This window comes from Ictidomys tridecemlineatus, chromosome 8 (assembly GCF_052094955.1).
Source record: "Ictidomys tridecemlineatus isolate mIctTri1 chromosome 8, mIctTri1.hap1, whole genome shotgun sequence".
Lineage (NCBI taxonomy): Eukaryota > Metazoa > Chordata > Mammalia > Rodentia > Sciuridae > Ictidomys > Ictidomys tridecemlineatus.
In genome coordinates this window covers 18241981-18266683 of record NC_135484.1, presented here as the reverse complement: position 1 = coordinate 18266683, position 24703 = coordinate 18241981, and the positions used below count along the sequence as shown (strand labels likewise).

The window sequence follows — 24703 nt, the reverse complement described above, 5'->3', positions numbered from 1 at the left end:
CTATGGCAAGTGTTCTTTCGATAGCATCTTGTCTCAATTGTTGCAGTCTTAGAGAATATCAAAGATAATCTTTGTTAAAGAAATTCGTACAAATGTGTGCACCTTACAAAGAGTGGGGTTATGGCATAGAATGTGAAGAAAAGTCCTTGAAATAGGATTTACCTCCAGACAGGCAGGCAGGAGCTCTCTCCCTTCATCACTTCTTCAGACTCTAATTTTTTCTAAGCCTGACATGAATAATTTTATGTCGGTATCAGCAACTTTCACTTGTCTAAAATAGCTTTTGTCAATATCATTTCACTTGTATAAGGTCATGTAACCCAAGTTTGAAGAGCTAAGTTAACTTTGCTGACATCAGATTGGGGAAAAGAAAAATACTCCTAAGAACTGTCTATGTTCATTTAACAAAATACTGCACCAACAACCATTTTTACCCCCAGGAACTACTGGATTCATCTTTCCTTCTCCTCTTGAGTACATTTCAAAGCACAGAACTTTTGGAGATTGTAAGAGATGAGGTGATAAGAGTGTAAGAGTGTTTTTTGGTGGACCTCATCTTATTTTCTACCACGAATACCATCTTTTTGCTCAGCACTCTTCCTGTGAGTGACCTCTCAGTCTATGACTTCTCAAATGTGTACGCCCCCTTCCTTCTTTCAAGAAAAGAAAGGCCTGTTATAATAGCAATGAATAATCTAATGGCATCCTGCTGGTGTTCCCTACTGCTCCTTGTCGCTCCTTCTTTCAAATATGTGTTGTCACACACATGTATAATGTCTGCAGCTCAGGCATGTTAACAGACATCCCCACCCAGCCTGCCCTTAATTAAGGTGCCAACCCCACGCCTCATTCCCAGCGGTGAAGAAGAGATTGCCCCTTACATCACTCAAGCCCATTATTCTCTCTTTTCCCCACGACATATGTAACTTCTTGATGTTTTTTTAGCTCAGGGTTTAAGCCAAGACAAGACATATTTAGCATTTTAAGATTAATATTATATATCCTCTACGTTTACAAGGCTAGACACCCTGGGGATTCACATTTAATAGATGTTAATGGAATTTAATTTTATACATGCTAGGTATGAACATCTGTCTCCTAAATAAAATAGTATAAAATCTTATGTGGCACCAAGAAAACTCCAAAACAAATTATTTTTCACTCTGTAACCTGAAATTGAGTTACTGAGCAAAGCAGAAAAGCTGGTCTTTGATATTTGGAATTTAAAACCTGAATATAATTATCATTGATTAATTTCACTGAGTGTCAGTGCTAAGTTAACTTTGCACTTTGAAATCTGAAACCATGTCATATAGTGATTGTCATAGTTCTGAAACAGTACCTAAAATAAAACTCTCTCCACAACTGGTTTTCCCAGTGACTTTCATTAGGCAAGGAATCTTCCATGCAAAAAAGTCTCGCCTCAAATATATTAAGTAGTAATCAATATGATATATATTTTGAAATTTTTATCTAAAGAAAAACAATTCTTCGAAAGCATTATCACTCAAAAATATCTTGTAAAGTTAAACATACTTGACAACACTTGCTAGGTAAATTAATTTGGAATTCAAGGCTGTACCTAGGATCATAAAAGCCACTTATTTTTAAAGTACTTTTTTGTCTGCATGTCAAATATAATTTAATTTCAAATTTTGGCTAATGTTATCATATATAGAATTTGTATATAGTAAAGATAGAAGGCAGAACCTTTGTATCTTTGTAATCTTCACAATTCGTGAACCAGCATATAAAAAACTACCAGTTATTCTGTACATATTTTAAATGCTGAAATCTGTTCAGTTACAATTAATGAAGAAAAACTCTTTTTGCTTCAGTCCCCTGTACTGAAGTGCCTATTTAATAAACATTTGATGAGTAAATAAATGATTTTGACAGTAGCAGGTGCTCACAGCAAAAATGAGGTCATGCAGTGTACTGCAATGAGCCATGCAAGGGACAGAGCTGAGTTCTTGTCCCAGTTCTGTCACCCATTAGCTGTGTGATCTTAGATAAGTTACTTGACCCTCCTGGACCACTTATTTCCTTCATATAAATTTGGATGTCAGAGATAATAGCAATAATGTTTGAGCTCTAAAAGGCTACAGTTCTAAATCTTTAAATTGTTCTTTGTTGTTCTTGGCAGTTTTATTGTGGACTTCATCCATATGTGTCTACAGAAAAGTAGAGTCATATTTAGACTATAGAAGTTCTGCTTTGTGCTTTCACATGTTAGCCTCTAGAAAAAAAAATATTGAGAGGTTTAATGTGCTAAGGCAGGTGGTGGAAAGGAAGAAGATTCCAGGGTTCATACAGAAGACTTGAGCAAGTGGGGGGAAGAGAAGGGAACCCTGGAAAGGAATCTTCTATAGCTCAGACTAATGAAGTCTCCAGATAGCAAGTTTCTCAAGAGGTCAAAATGAGGAGGTTTTATTTATGACAGATTAACAGATTATTAGTTCATAAAAGGTGTCCCTTCCAGAAAGAGCACCAGGATGCTTTATTTCCTAATTAGATGGTTTTCTGCACATAAATAAAGGAGAATCACTGCTGCCTGTCAGAGAGACCCTCTGACAAGACAGGGTCTTTCTTGTCTCTGTCCTGATTTACAATATGACCTTGGGCAAGTCATTCATCTTCCTTTAAACCAGTTTCCCTAATTATAAAATGGAAATAAAAATACTCACTGCCTTGGCTGAAGATTAATGAGACAAGATGAATCTTTCTAGGCTCCCAGGGGGTAAAGCTTGTGTATAAGAAGGCAAAGAACTAGTAAGAAGCACTGTTGGACTTTTCACACAACAGGGGGAATAAAAACCAGGACAATAAAATCCTCTTCCTTTAAGTTTCCCGGTCTGAAAAAGAAAGAACCCAGTGTTTCCTGCTCATTAAAACACACCTGTAATTGGTGATAACTCTTGGGCAAATTAATGTTTTGGTGCCTTGATTTCTTCTCTGTAGGATATTGGATAATAATCCTACTCATCACATATGTACAGATAATACATATAGATGCCTTGCATATACTGATTTCTCCACAAATGTTTGTTTATAGCCTCTCTTAGACCAATTCAAACTAGGAAGTATTTTACTTTTAAAACTCAAGTCTTTATGAGAGAGCATTGGGATGCAAAGATTAACATTATGTAAATATTGGTACTTAAATTTTTTTTGTAGTTGTAGATGGACAGAATCCCTTTGTTTATTTTTGTGTGGTGCTAAGGATTGAACCCAGTGCTTCATACGTGCTAGGCAAGCACTCTGCCACTGAGCTATAGCCCCAGCCCAATATTTGTACTTTTAAAAGGTGGCGGGAAACTGGAAGCCATAAAACCCAGTGCCTTCTGCTTGAATAAAATGAGTTTGGAGGACTTGGACAACGCCTTAAAAATTCGCCAGTGAGGACACGAGGGGGCACTGTGCGTCCGCTTTGGCGAGGGAGAGGCGGCCACCCGCGCGGGGCTGGGAGGATTGAGAGCATCCTGCATCCCAAGGCCCTGGCGCCTAGCGCTCCACCAGCGCCACAGATCCCAACCCCGACTCAAGGGCCGCCTGGGTGATCCAGGGCTGGGAGCGCTCTCAGCCCCACAACTGTTCGCGTTCGGTTCCCTTCCCTCCCGAATATAAGGTTTTCTGGCAGCTGTTTTTAATATTAGATTCGCTGAGTTCCGGAGCTAGGGAATCCGGAACCAACTGCAAATGTAAGGGAACATTTTGGGCGCATCTACATCGGGCATTTTCCTCGGCATAAAGGAAAAAGCTGTCAGATTCCGTAAGGGGTCCGTGTCCAAAGATGTGCTTGAGTTCTTCCAATTTAGGGAAGGAGGACGCCCGCCTACACGCAGCAGATTGGGAAACGACTCTAACATCACGACTAGTCCACTTCTCAGTGTCAGGGCGACAAGCTGGCACACCCCACGAATATGCCATCAAAAAAAGGGTCCAAGGCAGGTCCCGAATGAAAGCTTTCAGGTCTGAAGTTGAACTGCACTTGTGCTAAAAGGAGACAGTGTGGCCTCGGTCCAAGATTCTTAACTACTCTTAGTCCCCCCCAAAGAGGCGTGATACCGGGAAAGTGATCCTGGCAGGATCTGTTCCACCTGACGCTCGGGTCCCCATCTCACAAGGTTGCTCAAGCAGGATGAGGAGACTCTAGGGATTTTGCTAGTCTCTAGAGAGAAAGTGTCGCCGGCGGAGGTTGTCCTAGCGTCCCCTCTGTTACCAGAGGCATCTGGTTTATTGATTTCTTTGCGATCCTTGGGCGGACGAAGCGAGAGTCTGCTCTGATTCCCGGGCTCCAGGACCGAACACCTCGCTTGTCCGTTGAAAATCATGCCACCCAGGGCGCTCGGATAGAATACAGGGTGGGGAGACCTGAGAAAAAGCATAGGGCAGGAGAGGGTGAGGGTAGCCAGCCGAAAGCAGAGCAGAACAGGCGGTTGCACTGGCCAAGGAGAAACCACATCCATCCTAAACTTTGGGATATCTGGGAGCCTGGCAAGAATGAGCCAAGCGGGAGCAACAGCAGCCTCTCCACGCCGGCGTGCCCAGCTGTAGCAGGAGGTGCTGCACGCAGCGCGGGCTGGACGCGGGCGGTCCCCACGTCGCGCCCACCCGCCTGCCAAAGCGCCGCCGCACCGTTCGGGACACAGAGCGAGTGACCACAGAAACAGCCAGATTGCGGGCTCCAGCCTTCACGGGAGCTCCGAGGAAGGGGGATTCAACGCGGATCGGAAAGGGAGAGAAGATACTTGATTTTGAAACCTTGCCTATCTCTGTGTGGGTGGCAGGGTCTTGCCCTTGGGCGGCCTTGGGCACGCAAGCTGAAGTCAGGTAGACTCCGGAAGAAGTGAGCGCAGAGACTTTCACGGGCTAAGGAAGTCGAATTTAAAAAGAAATGTGGAAAGCAATCCAGGGTGGCCACTGGAGCCCGGTAGCTTAAAAACCACCCGATCCCCACTAGGAGGACGACAGTGACTGGCACTCGCGAAGACTCGGCGCTCCCGGGCAGCCGCTGGTCTGCGCGGAGGAGCCGCCTCCCCAGCGTGGGGCGCGCGTGCAAACGCCAACCGCGGCGGGCAGAAGGCGGCGAGATGCGGCGAGCGGCCGCCGGACTGTCCCGGCTGGGGAAACTCTGGGGCTGCGCGGCTCGGTGCTGACCCAGGGCAGGTTCGAGGGGTGTGCCCGGCCCCGCCCGCCTCCGCCCCCTCCTGCGCCCCTCCCAGTGGCGGCGGCGCATCCAGGGGCGGTGCGGAGCGCAGCGGCTCTGCTCAGCCGCCAGCTCCTGCGAGCTCCGCGGCTGCTCCGGGAATTTACTTTGCTGCTTTTAACGTGTCTCTCTTTCTCAGACCGCTTCGAATGGCTTTCGGTCTCTGGCCTGATCGTTTCCTTTAACAGGAAAACTTTACTGCGCTTTCTTTTTCCCCTTCGAGGAGAGGATTAAAAGTTCCACGAACTGGTGCCGCCCGTGCCGCTTGGGCGCTGGGAAGGTGTTCGCCGGAGGGGTTCCCAGTCCCACCATGTGCACCAACATAGTTTACGAGTGGCTGAAAGCGCTGCAGCTCCCGCAGTACGCGGAATCCTTCGTGGATAACGGCTATGATGACCTGGAGGTGTGCAAGCAGATCGGAGATCCGGACCTGGACGCTATCGGGGTGCTGGCGCCCGCACACCGCCGACGCATCCTGGAGGCCGTGCGCCGGCTGCGGGAGCAGGACGCTGCTGCCGCGGGCCTCTACTTCACACTGGAGCCGCAGCCCGCGTCGCCGGGGCCTCCAGCGGACGACATGACCCCCTGCCGCCGGGGGGAGCCGTGCGGCGGCCCAGCCCAGGGTACCTGCGGAGACCCCCGCGGCCAGACGACCGCCCCCCGGAGTAGGGAGCTGGTGAGCTACCCCAAACTGAAGCTGAAGATCATGATCAGGGATAAACTCGTTCGAGATGGCATCCACCTGAGCAAGCCCCCTTACTCCCGAAAGGTAAGGAGGCGCCGCCCAGGCGGCCCGGGCGGGAGGAGGGTGGGGACAGGTCCAGACTGCTTGCGCCGGGCTGGGCAGCCCATTCCAGGTGACAGTGGGGAGGGCAAGATGGTTTGGGTGTCTGGAACTCTTCTCTTTTCTGTTATCTCTTTATTCCTTCCTTCCTTGTGTCACTAGTGGTTGATAAGACAAGATCCAGCTCTCGGATATTAACTCCAAACTAGCTCGGATTCTCTGCGTAGTCATTGGGTCTCATCTGTTAGGGGTTGTGGACTTGGAGTTGCTTCTGGTAGTAGGGGGATTCCCAACGTCTCTGTGGTGCTTGGGTCTTCAGGATACCAGAAAACATGGTCAACACGGAACATTATATTCAACCTTCCTTTTCTTCTTTACTTTTCCGAGTTTTGATAAACTCCCCAAAGAAATAAATTGATGAACTCTCTTGAATAAAGAGTGGGAGGTTGGGCCCAGTTGCTCTCAGTTCTATAAAATAAATAACCCGGCCGCTGCTGCACATTTGAGGAGTATAACATTAACCTGAACATCCTTGGGAGGGAGTTAATGAAACACGAAACATGTGCCCATGCACTTGAGTGAGACGCCTTCTTTGAACTTAACTATCCCGTGTTTGGTAATGAGGTACTGAAGACATTGGGAAATATGGGGCCAGAGGGCGCCCTTTGGAGGTCTGCGGTGTCAACTCTTTGGCTGTTATTGATCTAGATGAGATGAAGTAGGTACAACTGTGACTTACTTCAGGTGACATTTCAGTTTCTAGAGAGGATTCTGCAAGGGGGCGGGAAGGGGTGGGGAGCACCTTGGAAATGCTCACAGCTGCTCTTGGAGCAAGGCTGAAATGTGCAGTGGGCTTTGAATAATTAGGTAACAGAAAGTGCTGTTTCACCCTGGAGTTCTGCCTCTGTCTCTTGGGTTAGTCCAGTTGAGATTTCTGCAGCTGTCCACAGAGGCCTGACTTGACAGGAAATTAACAGCATAGGTAACCTGCCTCGCCTGGATTGCACAGGAAGATGAACACCTCAACTTGAAAAATCAAGACTGGGAGAAGCCCAGGGAGAAAATGATGGCAAGGATGCTCATCTGACAGGGACTGAAAACAGCACCCTGGTGGGGAAATGGGGATGATCTAGTGTTTTGTGGGCATCTGGGGCCCTTGAATTGCTTTATATTCTTAAGTGTTGGTTATAATGCCTGGATTTAAGAAAGTTCAAGTGAAAGCTATATAATAAGCAGATGGAAGTATAGGGTTTGATATTATCCATCTATTATCTTGCAGGTAAGGGAATAACCTGCTTGAGAATATAAGTTGGTTTTTATTATTAAGAAGACAGGTCAGGAGGACAGTGGGCTTCCGTTTAAACATACGTTCCAGTTCCCTGCTCTGACAGTACTATCCATGTGTGCCAAGAGCAAGAATGGATGCAATTTGCCAAAGCAGTTAGCATTAGGTATAGAGGGATCCTGGTCAGTCATACAGGAAGTTACTCCTGGAAGAAAGGAGGGCCAAGCCAGCTCCATGTTTGTTATTAATTGCCACCAGAATGTAGGTGGGCTTAGACTGAGAGAAGGTAAGTACCTGGGCATGTGGTGAGGGCGCAGTTTAAGTCCTGGCCACAAAGGGCAGCAGAGGGAAGGTGTGTCACTAGGGCTTGCTTAGTCTTCAGGAAAGCTGTGAGGTGACACAGCTAGGGAGGTGGGAAGCTGAGGACCTGGGTGATAGGAGTTGGCACTGTAATGTGTGTTAGTTCTGATCCTTACTAACCCAAAGACAGGCCTAAATATCAAACTTGGAAACTGTAAAGGATTTTAAGAATATGCAGTGTCTGACTGTAGGCTTTGAAACTGTGGACTCCTGCCTAGATCAGGGAGTGATAAAGCAGTGCGTTTTTATAAGTTAGATTTATGTAAGAAAATTTTCACTTGCATTGTTATGCTATTTACTTTCCACGTAAAGAATTATTTCATTCAACTTTCATATAAATACAATAATGTTTGCTAATAAAGATATGGCCTGTTCACTTTCTGTACATACTAATTCTCTTTCTTGAACTGATAGAAGGATAAAAATGGGAGCAGAAATGTTTTCATTACCTCCTTCATAGGTACTCCAGCTGGGGACCCCACCCCCCCAAAAAATCAAAGCTGACAAACTTTCTTGTAAGAAAAAATAACTCACTTTGCCAAAAATTAAAATATAATTAAAGGACATGAAACTGCATAGAGGTGTGTAGTAGCAGATCCTGTTCATTTGGAATTTGTTGCATGTGTATTCATTGCTTCCTAAGTTGTGGATTTAAATTATTTAGGGTCTTTTTTTCCCCCTGATGCATCTCATTCACTCATAAGCAGTGCAGGGAATTTTTCTTTAAAATGTGATCTGCATTATAATTTTTCCAGATTACTTGGCTCTGTCATGATCAGCATGTGTAATATTTGTTGTGTGCATTTGGAATTCTGCTTGGAAGATCGGCTCCAGCCTCCTTTATGGTCATTTGCATTGTTGATCCTTGTGGTTTTATGCTTTGGTGAGAATATTAGATGGTTTAAAAGTGGATTATATCAAGGATGATCAGAGCATTTTTCCAAGAGTCACCTGGATGGATTGTAGGATTTGCTCCAGTAACTATTCAGGTTTCTTGGTTTAGTAATCAGTGATTTAATATGGAATTAAAAAGCAAGTTTCTCCTTGTTTCCCAAAGGGAGTCTGTAGCTTTGGAAAACCAGGAGCTTTGAAAGCACACCAGCTTTGAAATTGGAGATGAATCCCTCATCTGCTCTGTAGCTAGCTTCTTTGACAACTGTGATGGTTGCCTTTACAAATAGAGATTTTTTTATGTATATATATATTTTTAAACCAAGCTTCTCTATGTCATGACCTCTCTAGGTTACTGTGGTTGATGGGATGCAGAAGGCCTGCCTTCAGAGATCTTGGGATTTAGCAGAGATAAAATAGATTGAGCAATAATGATGAATTGGAACAGTTGTACCCAGGTTAATTTTCAGGGACTGGTGATCAGCCAGGTCAGAGGAAAAGAGGAGGAAGTCCTGTTTAGAAGCCACTGGAAGCTCTCAGTTTTCAAGGAGGAAGTGACTTGTCAGAAGAGGTAAAGATTCTAGTATATCTTGCTGAAATAGCAACCATGCCAACAAAGGCCTTTACAATAGACAATGAGAGTGGAGACATGGGGCATGCCCCTCTCTTAAACAGAGTTTGAGAAAGTGGATCTAAAGCCACTGGAGGAAGAAGGGAGACTTTAGGTCAAGGGAAGTGTTCTGTGGGCTTGTGTTTGAGAATGAGAGAAAACGGAGCATGCCTAAGTGTTTGTGGCAGTGGTGAGAGAAAGGGAGACAATGAAGGTCTGGGAGGAATGGGAGAATTCGAGGTTAAAGGAGAACATTACTGATGTACAAATGTGAGTGGCTGTGATCAGATTTTTATAACCATGCCTAAATATAAACACTATGCAATAAAACACATAGAATTAAATACAGTTACACAGAGAAAGGCATCCTTGCCGTATATTTGTACCACAGGTTATAGGTTATGCATGGTGTTTCATTGAGTTCTATGAAGTGTAACAATGCTTGTGAAGGGGTCTGGGGTAGGTGTGAATGGTACAGGGCTTTAAAGATTCTTTCCACACTTGAAATGGTAGAGTGCAGGCCCCAAGGAGGTAGGAGGTGGAGCAGGCTTCTAGGCTTCTGGACTGAAAGTACCTCTTGCCACATCTATCAGCTGAAACTATTTGAGTTAGTATGACTTATTGAATAATGCTGGAGAAGTGTTAATCTTCATTTGTACCTTAGTGCTAAATGAACTAATTAACAAGACTCCATGGTAATAGGGCTCTCTATGGATACTCTGGAGGGACAGCCTAGAATGGAGGAATTTAGAGATGCAGAGGTAGCACGAAGGCTTCTCTGTATGGAGGAGAGAAGAAGGATTTAGAAAGAAAGGGGAAATGCCGGCGACAGACACACTACTGTCATTTGGAGACCTGCCTGTGGTTGTGGCAGAAGTTGAAATGATAATAAATATTGCTTCTCCCAAGAATTCCTTCTGCCTTCATGATATTACCAAGACAGATTGGAGACTGGCAAACTTAAGATTTTCCCAGGTCAATCAGAATCCTCAAGTGTCCTCAGCCTAGATCCTAATGGGCTTTTTTGTCTTTGGTCCCTGATTGGAGAACTGTAGGAAGAAGGGATGGGACACAGACAAGAGCTTGGGCGGTGATAGGGCTGCTGCTTTTCTCTTGCTCCTGTGGATTCTGTGTATGGAGTTTCTGTGTAAGTGGACCTGCAGACATCCTCCCGTCTGTTCATCTGTCTCTGTCCATCGACCCATTGTTCATTGATCCATACACCCATACTCCCATATTACCAATACTGAGCATGTGCCATGTGCTAGGTTTTCGGATTGGGATTGCAGGGAGCTAGACAGATGTGTGTTTATATGTGAAGGGCCTAACCCAGGATTTGGCCTGAAGTAGTTACATTATATCAAAGTTAAATGTTAGTTCTACAAACCTCAGAGGTTAGAGAATTTTACACTTGTGTTCCTTTCAAATGTTAACAAAAGTTCAACTTTGGTGAGAACTTGAGTAAAGGTAATGAAAGATGAAGTTAAAAGTCAAAACATGTTTATTTCTTAAGTGTTATTGGAGAAGGACTGGGAATTAAAGTGCTGGTCCTTAGTTCAAATGGCAGTCTTCAAGGATACAAATCATAATAAATGCTGGCAACGACGTAGGACGTAGGGGAAATGGTGCACTGAAACATTGTTGGTGGGACTGTAAATTAGTACAACCACTTGGGAAAGCAGTATGGAGGATTCCTTAAAAGCCTAGGACTAGAACATCCATATGACCCAGCTATTCCCACTCCTTGGAATTTATTCAAAAGAACTAAAATCAGCAAACTCTAGTAATCCAGGTACATCAGTGCTTGTAGCAGCCTAATTCACAATTGGCAAGTTATGGAACTAGCTCAGGTGCTTGTCAACAGAATTGAGAAAATGTGATACATACACACAATGGAGTTTTACTCAGCCATGACGAATAAAATTATGGCATTTGCTGGTAAATGGATGGAATTGAAGAACATCATGCTAAGTGAAATAAGATAGACTCAGAAGGTCAGACATCAAATGTTTTTTCTCACATACAATAGCTAGAGTAAAGTAAAGGAAAACAAAGTGTGTATGTGTGTGTGTGTGTGTGTGGGTGGGTGGGTGTGTGGCTCTGATCCCATGAAAACAGAGGGGAGATCATTGGAATAGAGGAAGAGGATTGAGGAGAAGGGAATGGGGGAGGCAAGAGGAGAAGGAAAGAGGAAATACTTTGGATTAAAGTTGAGCCAAGTATGGCTCAACCATATATAGCATGGACTATATATGATTAGGTCATAATGAATCCTACTTTTATGCATGACTATAATACACTAATAAAAACATTTCAGAAAAAGTGCTGATCCTGCAGGACATTCATAAGAAGATGTCTATAGCAGGGCCAGGAGAAGTGTGAGGTAGGTTAGGAGCTCAGGGTGCACAGATAAAGAGGTGCTTGCTCTCCAGGTGATACTAGACATCCAGCCATTATTAACAAAATTCCTTATTATGAAATTTCAAGTATGTGTAGGTATCCTCAGTGCCTCTCGAATTGCACACTAAGCATTCACCTACTCTTCCTACACCTAACTCCTACCCTCAGTAACAATGTGCTGAGAGCCATGATGATGTTGGTCTCCCGAACTCAAGCAAACATGGTTTCTGTGAAGTCTGGCAGGTCACAGGATTCATCCAGGTGAGATCAATTCTGTGCATTGAGATTACGCTTTCTGACGCCACAGGGTGGTGGTTATGAGTACAGGCTCAGACCCAGACTGCAAAGTTCATATCCCAGCTCTGATCCATACTAGATCACCCTTGGCTCCTCTGTGAAAAAAAAAAGGGGGGCCTCACTAGTGACTACCTCATAGGGTAGTTATGGAGATTAGATGAGCTCACACTCATTAATTTACTAGATCAAAATTTGTAACACTTGCCTAGAGCTGCCCCAACATGTTCCACAAACTGAGTGTTTGAAACAACAGAAATGTGTTCTCTCATAGTTTTGGAGGCTACAAGTCCAAGATCAAGGTCTTAGCAGAACTTTTAGGGCAAAGAGCCTTGCTCTAAAATCCTAAGGACCTGCACCTAGGTTCACCTAGACAGGCCTGCCAAAGGCTACAAACAGCATCCCTGTATCTGCTACTGACACCTCAAGCACCCCTAGGTCTGCTCAATCATGTGACTCAAGTGGCAAAACAGCTCCAACTGCAGCTTGGGCCTGCAGCAGAGCCTTCTGTTGTTCTGGGCCTCACTCACTCAGAACTGGCAGCTTTTTGGGTCACACAGTAAGTGGGCTGAAGTAGCACTTTCAAATGAAGATGTGGCCTCCAAATAGAGGCACATTAGACATTGTGCTTCCTTCTTGGTTGTTGTAGGAGGTCAGATGCAACAACTTTATTCTTCATTTTAGAAAGGGTTTCTTGTTATGCTCCCCACCACTGGATCCCTGAAAATTCACTGAGGTGGAAGGCCCTGAGTCTATCAGGTTTATCTACCACTTTCTGACATGCAAACTGTCATACCAATAAGTCAAGGGTGGTCACTTCATCTTGCTTACTAGGTCCAAGCAGCCTAATGTCATCATGGTAATGGAACAGTGGGAGACCCCATGGAAAGGAAAGGTGACCAAGGTCTCTGGGAACTAAATTGTGAAATACATCTGGAGAGTGGATGTACTTCTGTGGTTACACAGTCGAAGTGTACTGCTGTCCTTGCCAGCTGCAAACCAATTGCTTCTGGTAGGCTTTACTAACAGGGTTGAGAAAAGAGCATTTGCTAGGTGGATAGCCTGGCTCACGGTAAGTGCTCACTTGTGTTAGCTCCAGCTAGCCCTGTGTTGAGGTTTACCTAGACACCACAGCTCTATCTAGCATGTGATCTATATTTACTATATACAGCATATACAGAGGAGCCCACTGAACCAAGTCTCATTCCTAATGATATGGGTGTTTGGAACTAAATCCATAGTAGAGTTTTAGTATAAGTAATGTGATGCCTAGTCATTTCTATGTGCCTGAGAATACAATAATAAAAATTATTTTAAAAAATAAAAACATTCTGGAAACTATAGCATTTATTGGTAAATGGATGGAGCTGGAGAATTTAAATGCTAAGTGAAATAAATCAATCCCCCCAAACCAAAGGCTGAATCTTTTCTCCATATGCAGGTGCTAATTCCACAATAAGGAGGGTGCTAGGGAAGAATAGAGGTACTTTGGATTAGACAGAGGGGAATAAAGGGAGGGGAGCGGGCATGGAGGTAGGAAAGATAGTAGAATGAATCAGACATGATTACCCTATGTGCATATATGATTACATGACCAGTGTATTTCTACATCATGTACGACCCAAAGAATGAGAAGTTATATTCCATTTATGAATAATGTGTCAAAATGCATTCTACTTCATGTATAACTAATTAGAACAAATTTTAAAAGTCAGTAAAAACAATTACAGAATTTAAATAAGCAAAATTATGTTGCAATTTTTTAAAAACAATCACTTGGAAGATAACATTGTTGCCATTACTTAGAGCATTTCTAGAACTTCATGCCCATCTACAGTGGTGGCAAGCCCTTGTCCTCAGGTAGATTTGGTTTGGGGTAAATACTTAAAGTAATTTGGAATAAAATCAGTCAATTGAGAATAATGACATTAAGTAAAATGTGAAATAGAGAATGGAATCTCACTACTCTTGTTAGGACTTGCAAACTGGTTTTTGGATTTTATGATATTTATCATCCTTTTCCTATTTTTAAAACTTTAAAGTGTGCATCCATGTTTGCAAATATGGAAACTCCTCCAAACGCTTTTCAGAATACAGAAGTCAGTTTCCTAGCATTTGTGAAGAACAAGACACAGTGATGGTCTTCCCCAGTAGGAAATAGCTGCAAAGTGCCTATGGTGCTGCTGGGGAGGAATCAGGTAAACTGCACAGACAGGAAAAAACTGTGATGCCCGTGGGGTGGGTTACTCAGAATTGGGAAAGTGCAAGAAGGTTCATAGGCCTTTGTATTTGCTTGTCCTGTGCCAAAGGCCAATGTCTCGACTTGGCACCAGAATCACGAGGCACTCACAGCTTTGTAGGTTCAAACAGCAATTCTTTATTCCAGCTCTCACACCACCTCCACACAGGTCCAGGGGCAATCGCGTTCTCCTGTCTCCCGCACAAACCACCTACTCCACGAGGCTCTCTCCAAATCCCATTTTTATCTCACGAGAACTCAATGGGAACAAGCAGCAGGAACACCCTAATCCCAGCAATAATCTTCAACTTCCAACTTCCTTAAAACCCATTATCTTAAACTGGCAACGCCTTAAACTCAAGGAGCCGGTTACTTCCTCAAACCTGATCAGTTCTAAACCCGGATCTGCCTTGGTCCTTGAGCAAGGTCACCTCATTAAAGCATGCATGCAATGTCCCATCAAATGTCCTCTAAGCAGCATGGGGTACGCTTGGCAAGGAAATTTCGATGCGTCATTCCTACTTGGTAATGGCCCTCAGCATCTCCCCCCTTCTGATTAATTAAACAACAAGCCATGTGGCTTAGGACCGTGCCTGGTAGGTTGTCCAATTTAACATATGGTTCTTACCCGTCATCGGATGAACTGACCTCTAGGCGTCAGTCCCCTGTCTTAGGTTGAATCCACTGCAATCAGATCAACCCGTCGCTGACTAACCGGTCCAGCATTCAGCCATGCTTGTGGATAGGCCTAAGCACCAGTGGGGGGGTGAGGTTCTTGCCTCACCTCTGTTGGCCCCCAAATTTAACCTTGGTGCCAGTGGGGGGGTGGGGTTCTTGCCTCACCTCTGTTGGCCCCCAAATTTTAGACCATCACTAGTAGAAGGGAGGAAGATACAGAAATGCCACGACACCAAGCCAATTGACGGCTCCTTTGGAAAAATTGCATCACTGGTGACACCATCAGCAAAGATGTCAGCATTACCACAATTAACATGGGGTGCGCTGGCAAGGAAATTGCATCACTGGTGACACCATCAGCAAAAATATGCCAGCAGTACCACAATTCGCTGCACCAGACGATAGTTCACAATGCATGCAACTGATATATAGTCCAGGCAAGTTCTGCAGGCAGTTCAAATCGGAGGAGTCTATCAATATGTCCATTTCCTCCCAAAGTAAATCAAGTCCTTGATTGAGCATTACTTGTTGAGTTATATTCATTGATGCATCAGTTTATACAGTTTACTGTGGTAGCTATCATAGAAGCTGTAGTTTGGTTTTCTTTGTCTTCACCGGCACTGGGATGGAGATGGGAATTCTGGCAATGATGTTAAAGAGACATTATCCTGAACAGAATTATCAAATATAATGAAAAGGAAAAGTGAAAGTAAACAAACAGATCTGTTAATCACCTTTAAAAACAATAGTAAGCAAACAGATCTATTAACCACCTTTGAAAACAATCATTAACAGCTGTTTACCTAATTAGATTAAACCACTTAAATCACGTGAATAAAAAAAAATTCGGATCCATTTTTTCATGAGCGCTCCTCATATAAAAATATGGACATACACACATACTGACATGCAACACAAAACAGTGCATACATAACATACAACACATAAGACAATAATAACGGCCTTGTAGCTTTACCTAGGTAAAATAGCTTTACCTAGGTAAAATCTCCATTGCAATGTTTAAAAACTCCAGTCAAAAAATAAAACACAGTCAAAAAACAAAACTGATCAGAAAAACATTAACCTAGGTTTGTATGAGCTCAAAAAGTAAAATAGAACTTTATGATGTGGGAAAAATGCAATAATAAAATAGATATTGAAAAAAGGCACCGTGGTTAATCACTGTCGCAGATGTAAGAATAGCCAAGCTGGAGCTCTGGATATCAGCTGTTATGGATTTCAGTCAAATCATCTTCTTTTTCTGTAGAAATTGTTTTGGTTAACCTCTCTGGAATCCAAATCGGCTGCTGTTCTCCCTGTGGGAACACACAAACGGAACCCGACTCCAGACAATAACTGGGTCGGGACCTTTCCATTGTCCTGTTAGAATATCTTTCCAAAGTACCTTAGGCTTATGTACATTTTTCGGATACATATGTCTTTCCGCAGCACTAAGTCATGATGAATCCAAATTTAGAAAGTTTAGAGTAAAAAAAGGGTTATTTTAAGTTTATCTTTGGGGGATATATACCCCTTTAAGATCCTTTTAAATTTAAGTCTTTCAAAAGCATTTTTCCTTAGTTTTTAAAATTACTTTAGTCCTTTTAATTTTTAGATGTGGTTTTAAACCATAGTTGTCTTAGCCTTTTGTATTTTCTATCTGAAATACCTTTACTTGACATTTTTAACCATTTTCTATCTTATTTCTATCTTCTACTTTTCTTCTAAGGTTTTTATATTTACCCTTAGTTGCTTTCTTGTCTCCTAGTTTTCTTTTGTTTCCTATTTTGTGGGTTTAAAATTCTTGTCTTTCTACATCTTTTTTATCTTCCTATATCTTTTTTATCTTTCTACATCTTCTCTCTCTCTTTTTTTACCTTCCTGTACTTCTGTTTTTGAAGTTTTCCACTTCAAATTTTTAATCTTCTTTATCTAAATCTTTTTTCTTATTATCTTCCCATTTTCATAGGTTATATATTTTTTCTCCGTCATGAAGGCATCTTAACCACCTTCAATTTGACCTTTTAAACCCTTTTGCAACTTATTTAGACATTTTACAACCTTTTACTTTACCTCACAAAGATTATTTCATCTCCCTCTTTTTAGTTTAATAAATATATTTTAATAGTTAATAGTTTGATGAGTAAAGCAATCTTTTATCCGCCATGAAGGTATCTCGACCACCTTCAATTTAACCTTTTAAAGCCTTTTAATTATCACCTATACTGTACTTTTAAATGTACTTTTTCACCACCTACAGCTTCACTCTTTTAAACGAGGCTTAGATTCTGTTTAAATCGCTTAATGTTAGTTTACATGGCTGCCCTTCAACCAAAGGCTTTTTTTTTTTTTTTTTTTTTTAGCTCCATTAAGAAGCTTTGTCTCAATCTGCCATGTACAAATACCTTTTTTTTCTTTCTTCTTTTCTCAAGCTTATAAAGTAAGTCTAGTTTCCTCAAAATCTTTTTAAATGGCATTTACAACTTTTTACTTTACCATACAGAGATTATCTCATCTAGAAACATTTATTTAACCTTTAACCTTTTATATTAAAATATATTTCCACATCTTGAACCTTTTTATATCCCTTTTTTAACCATTAACACTTTTTATAAATTCACATTCTGAAACAACCCATATAAAATTACTCCACTTTAATAAGATGAAATACTTTCATGTTTTTAAGGTACTATTATGCTGTAATTGAAACCCAACTGAAACTTCTTATACTCTTTGTATATAAATTACACATGATAGAATCTTAACTCTTAGTAACCTTGTTTTAGCAAAGACACAGACCAAAGCAATATTAAACCTTTTTCCATTTACCGATTTATGAAAACACACATAATGTTTAAATATATTACCTTATGGAACTTAATAAGTAAAGAGTACTTGATTTCATATTTAGTGGTTGATATTTTAACACTTTAGCTTTGTAAATTAATCAGCTGTCTGTAAAAACCAAGATCTTAGACAAGTATAGTAAACAGAACTAGCCATCTCTTTCTTGTTCAAGAAAAATCCTTCTACAGGATACCATGATGGTCCTATTGATATACTTAATAACTCATCTTTAAAAAGCCATGGGCTACATTTTTGTACTGTATCAACATATGCCCTAGCTGTTCTTGGTCTTACTCGGGTGCCTCCTTCCTCTAACAATTTCTCTTCCTCAGAGGCGAACAAATTCAAACCTTGAGTCAACCATTTTCCCCAGTTTGCCTGAGAAAGTTCTAGGAACAGGCAACTTGAAATAAAAACAAAATAAACCAAAACAAGAACACGTTGTTTTTTGAAATGGTCACCCATTTTTTTTTTTTGCTCTCCTTCAGGATCGAGCAAATTCACTTACCCCCAAGCTTCAGACATCCCCGTACGGGCCACCAAATGCCAAAGGCCAATGTCTCGGCTTGGCACCAGAATCACGAGGCACTCACAGCTTTGTAGGTTCAAACAGCAATTCTTTATTCCAGCTCTCACACCACCTCCACACAGGTCCAGGGGCAATCACGTTCTCCTGTCTCCCGCACAAACCACCTACTCCACGAGGCTCTCTCCAAATCCCATTTTTATCTCACGAGAACTCAATGGGAACAAGCAGCAGGAACACCCTAATCCCAGCAATAATCTTCAACTTCCAACTTCCTTAAAACCCATTATCTTAAACTGGCAACGCCTTAAACTCAAGGAGCCGGTTACTTCCTCAAACCTGATCAGTTCTAAACCCGGATCTGCCTTGGTCCTTGAGCAAGGTCACCTCATTAAAGCATGCATGCAATGTCCCATCAAATGTCCTCTAAGCAGCATGGGGTACGCTTGGCAAGGAAATTTCGATGCGTCATTCCTACTTGGTAATGGCCCTCAGCATCCTGCTGTTCCTAGACAGCTCTCTTCCCTACATTGTTATGTCCGGTCTTAAAGGAGTCATAGTTGAACTCATTTTTCCTTCTAGTCTCTTGACTAAAATGATGCTCAAGTCAGGGGTACAGAATTAAGGCTTCCTTCTCCTAGGAGTAGGGTACTGTCTAAGGTAGTAAGACACATGTTTTTGTCAGCTTTTTTCCTTCTGTGACCAAAAGACCTGACAAGAACAATTTTAGAGGATTAAAAGTTTATTTGGGGGCTCACAGTTTCCGAGGTCTCAGTCCATAGATAGCTGGCTCCATTGCTTAGGGCCCAAGGTGTGGCAGAACATCATGGTGGAAGAGTGTGGTGGAGGAAAGTGTCTCAGGACATGGCCACCAGAAAACAGAAAGATTCTCTCACCAAGGACAAAATATATACCAAACAGGCATGACCCGGTGACCCACACATGAGCTTTTGTGGGGGACACCACATATCTAAATCATAACAGTCAGAAACCATGATGGGTCATAGCTTCTCAAGGTCACAACCTATGTAGGGTTAGAGCCAACAGTGAGTCCTTGGCTACAGCAAAGACTTGTTTTTACCACCAGCATTACTGAGCTGAAAGATTTTTAAGAGTTCTTTTCTAAGTTTTGTGAAATAATGCTGAAATAATGATCAACCACTGATTTGGACTTGTGGAAACCTAGGAAGAGAAGGAGGGAAATCTTTTTCTTAGTCAATATAAGAAATATTAAGGGACAGGCATGGTGACACATGCCTGTAATCCCAGCTTCTGAAGAGGCTGAGGCAGGAGGATCTCAAGATCAGAGCCAGACTGGGCAACTCAGAGAGACTCTGTCTCAAAGTCAGGGAACTGGGAGGCGGAGCACTTGCCTGTAGTACTAGAAATTAAACCCAGTACTACAGAAATAAACAATTAAGGGCCATAACTGGGGATCATGCCAAAAGGCATTAAGCATATGATCTGTCTTACATAAAGGCTAAGTGATATCTAATAGTTTAAAGATTTCATTACTGCTTCTAATTGACATAAATGGTCTGAGGCTCTCTAAAAAGCTTACTGTTACATTTCCATAAAGTTATAAATACAAACAAAATAAGACCTATTTTATTTGGAGCATGTCAGAAAGAAAGACAATTGGTATGTATTCATTTTTACTTTTTTTAACTTTTTAAAAAATTTCTTACATACATGACAATAGTGGAATGCATTACAATCATAATTATGCATCCACAATTTTTGACTTAACCAAAATCATAATGACCACATGTGACAAAGTTTAAGATTTTTTTCCCCAAGAAAGTAATAATAGAGGCATACCTATTTGACACCCAGAATATGCCACTGTTTAATACCTACCATTATTTGACAAAATTATTTTAAGTAATAGTCATGTAATATGCAGTGTTTATTATTTTCTTAATTCCTTCTTTTGTTTTAAAGAAATGAACAATTGAAAGAAGGAATTCACTTAAATTTTAAAAGGATTCAAATTTAGTAAAAATAATTTCATCTATTGAATAGAATTTGCATTGAAGTTTTTGCACTTTGCTGTTTGTATTCTGTCTTACTGTTTAAAGTTTTCAACACAAGTAAAACTAATATAAGAAAGAAGTGAAGTTATCCAAATGCTGGGTTTTTTTTTTCATTTTTTACAAATTATGGTGCTATCATTATTTCAAGTTCACTGCTTAACTCAAGAGTATTCAATCCATGAAGGAGGTACAATAGCTTTACAGACTTATTGTCCAAAATTGTCCTTGCATAACCAAGTGTGTGGCTTGGGGTCAACTCTATAACTGGGGACTCTGAATTAACTTCCACTGATACTATAGTGCTTATTGAAGGACAGGTAATGAGAGACGCCAATTCAAATCTTAGTGCAGATCATCGAAACCCAACGGACACTAAGAGCCACAGTTATTTAGGCCAGCAAAAGACACCCCCCCCCATGAGAAACGTGTCTTGTCAGTGACATTGTTTAGAATGTCACTGAATTGTTAGTACAGCATTTTCCTAATGAAAGGTTTTACTCTGATTTCAAGAACTCCTTCCTGTCTACAACTGGGGTGAGCCCTTCCCTATGCTTTGTTAGTACAAGATATGAAGAAGTTTTTTCCTTATGTAGAGCCCATGTTTTTCTTACAGCCTTGTAGTATGAATTTAATGGCATAATATATATGAAGTTGCTTTGTAAACTCTAAAAGATCTGTCCACATTTAAGGTGTCCTCCACTGATAGCAAATAAATGTTTATAACAAAATTTTAAAGGTATTTCTGTTGGAAAACAGCAAACACTCTGAATTGAGAAAATCGGGAGAAAAATTAACTGGACCAAGAGAAATTTTACATGGCCTATATTGAAGCATCTAATGTTATTCTGTATTCCTTTAAAAATATTTATGTGTCAGAATATTTTTTTTTACTCATGCACTAAACTTATATCACATTGTGTGAGAATAAGGGTCAGGTTATTTTTGTGTCAGCAGGTATTATTTGAAAAATGATTTTTCCACAGCTTTATTAAGATACCATTAACAAAAATTATATATATATTTTGTATAGTGTACAGTGTGATGTTTTGACATATGTGTTTATTATGAAATGATTAAGTCAAGCTAATTAGCTTTGTTTATCACCTCACATATTTATCATGTTTTTATGGTAAAAAGATTTACTTAAGCTCTAATCTCTTAGCAGTTTTCAAGTATACAATACATTTTATTAACTATAATCCCAGTTCTGTATGAGGGAGCTCCAGAATTTATTCATCCTGTCTAATTGAAACTTTATACCATTTAACCAACATTTCCTCATTTTTCTGCCACTTGGAAAAAATGATTTTCATCCAAGAAATTTTCTATCTCAGGTCAATCATAATTAATTTAGGCATTCTCTTATTGGGTTGGAAACAATTTACATTAATTATTTTCACATTATTACCTATATTATTATTATCATTATTATTTTAATATTTTGTTAGTTGTTGATGGATCTTTATTTGTATGTGGTGCTGAGAATCAAACCCAATGCCTCACACAGGCTGGACAAATGCTCTACCACTGAGCCACAACCCCAGCCCCTACCTATATCATTAATTATTATAATTTTCATTATTTGAGCATGTCAACTTTGAGAAATGAAATTTTGGCATTATTTAAATTGTATTAAGACTATTAGTTTATATAATTTGATGTCTGTGGGATTTTTTAATATCATGTATTGCCTGTTCATAGTACTTGCTTATTTTTTCTACTGGTCTTACACTACTTCTACTTGTTTTGCAAGAGGTATTCATGTATTAAGGACAATAATCATTACTTCACAGAAGTTGCAGAAATTTGTCTCTCAAAAAGAATATCTTTAGTTTAGAATTTTATAGCTTTTTGGATATGCAGAAATTTAAAATTCTTATATATTATACCTTATCAGGAATTTTGTAGCTGTTTCTTCCAAGCTAAAGAACAATAGCTATTACAGACTCGGAATTGAGATAGAATATTTTATTTAACCTTAATTGGAACAAGTTACTTAATCTCTCTGAACCTGAATTGCCTCATTTATAAAATGCATATACTGTCACCTGCTTCTTAAGGCTTTTGTGATGAATTAATGAGGCATTCACAAGAAGGGTCTCATGCAATACCTGACACACTGCAGTAATACTAAACATCTGGCTGATATTTATGCATTGTGCATACCTTAAAAAACAAAGTTTTTCTCTAGATGAAATCCATATCCTAAATGTTCATCTCCTTGCCATTCAGTTGAGATGCATTCTTTTCACAATTAAAAAAATCTTTAACAAGAATAACTTTTTTTTCTGTTCCACCATTGTAAATGTTTTGCTATTTATCATTTGCCTTGTAGATTTTCCTTTTTTAATTAAGCATAATCAATCCTATTTGTGCAATTGCAATTATATTTATGAATCCCTTCACTAAGCCACAGTTAGTGTTTTTGTGTGTATATATCTATACACACACATATATATATGCACACATATATACATCTTTTATTTTTATTGTTTCTTTTTTAACATTTAGCTCTGTAATCAGTCTCTAATTTATTATGGTACATAATATAATCTAAAGCTCTAATGTTATACATAATTATACACACAATAAATGTATCCTCTATTTTACAGAAATTATAGCTCTCATATCTTTGTTCTGGTGTTATTGTGTTGGCTAGAATTTATAAAATAGTGTTAAATAATAAATACAATTAGGCCTCCTCATCCTATTGCAAATTCTAATGAAAATGCCAGTATTTTGCTATTATTATTTTTATTGGCTCTCAGTTTAGGACAGTAAAGAAAACATCCTTCACAATGTAAAGAATACAATCCTTCTTTTTCTAATTTTGTAAGAATCTTTACCGGGAGTGGATATTTAATTATACAAAATGTCTTCTTAGCAACTTGAAAATAAGTTTTTTTTTTCCTTATTATATCTCCTGTTGAGATGGACATTAATTGATTTCCTAAGATTAAACTGTTCTCACATAGCTCTGGTAAAGTAAAACATGAAATGTCTCTTGAATCAACCTGTGAGCACAGGAATTTATATTAATCTTTCTCCCAGGACATGATTACACTCTTCTACATTATATCTTTTCTGTCACGAATAATGTTTGAACCTTACCTTTAGTTGTGTAACCAGTTCATCAATTATTTCCATGATGTTATTACATTTGACTTCCTGCCAATAATTTTTTGGAAGTGATGGTGTCTGTCTAGACAGGTATAGAGACTAGCAGTTTCCATACCCGAAAGGCAACAGCCATGTAATTGGAGGTAATAATTTAGTATTCTTGTCTTGTATAGAAATTTTGTTTTTGAACAAGGGGGTGGAGACTCTGAAGTGGGTAAAGGGTTAGCCTATATCTCTGTTGATTTTACTGTTTTCATAGCAAAAGGGTCTTTTCTTTCTCCAAGCATAGTTTAGGAAACTCCTGGATTCTGGAAACATATTCTTCTCCTTTCTTTTCCCACATTTCCCATCCTTCGCTTCCCCCCAGTCGTCTGTTACCTTTTTGACCCTTACCCACTCTCGTAGCCTTAGTGGAAGATATGGCATCTGGCAAGGAGACCCTGTCTATATCAAATTGAAAACCCTTATAAAAGAAATCAAATTGGCATTCATTTTAAATTGAATCTTTGGCTTTGCATAGCAAGAATAGCCCAATGTGTAACACAGATGAAATTGGAAAATTCTGAAGGAAGTATTAATTTAACAAACCTTGATTTGCATTTAAACATACAATGAAAGGGTCAAATAGATGGATTTTTTTTCTAAAAAAGTCATTGAAGCAAGGATTAAAAATGGGGTGTAGGAATAGAATGTTTCTGGAGAAGATAATAAATCAGGTGCTGCACTCAGCTGACTTTGCAGAAATGGATACACCCAACACTTCCCAAGCTGGCCATCAATCATGCAATAAAGATACAGCCACTTTAAAGTAACCATGTATCAACGCAGAAGTCAACACTGCTGTATTATGAAGGCTCCTCTGGGAAGCTCTTGATTGACAAAAATAGTACTGCTTTAAGTAGTAGCAATATTTTCATGGCCAGAAAGTAATAAAACTATAGATGAGCTTTATGAAGGGAAAATATTTTACATAAAAAAATTCCCCACAGAGCAATAGATGGGACTTGCTTCCTGCAGGATCAGGTTAAGGTGCAAAGTATCTCCACCCTATGTGGGAGAAGAAATTGATAATTCAATGTTATTTACATCCAAGTCACTGTCATTTATGGGCATCTAATGAAAGCATGGGATTATTTTCCATTTGGATCACATAAAATGTATCTCTAGCTTGCTTAGGCTTGTATGGTAGGAAAACAAATGCAGGGTAGCAGGATATGCCTATTGTACCCAGGGCTGAGCCTGAGGGTTTACAAATTCATTTACTCTTTGAGACCCACTTTGTTGCAGAGGGGTGAAAGAGAGAGTTAAATTGGAGAAATTAACTTTGAGTTTTATTGTTACATTATTTTAAATCAGTTTTTACTGCCACTTTTTTGGCATAGGAATTTGGGTCAGTGTTTTTATATGGATGAATATACTCACCT

General features: G+C 40.4%; 1 protein-coding gene across 1 annotated transcript in view; it reads left to right on the top strand.

The window, feature by feature from the left end:
- Nucleotides 1–4091: 4091 nt before the first annotated feature.
- The window catches only part of Samd5 (sterile alpha motif domain containing 5), a 55717-nt gene continuing 35105 nt past the window's right edge, over nt 4092–24703 (top strand). The window contains exon 1 of the mRNA XM_005321352.5: nt 4092–5978. Coding sequence (XP_005321409.1) covers nt 5520–5978 — 459 coding nt within the window. The 5' untranslated portion in view covers nt 4092–5519. The remainder of the gene's footprint in view (nt 5979–24703) is intronic.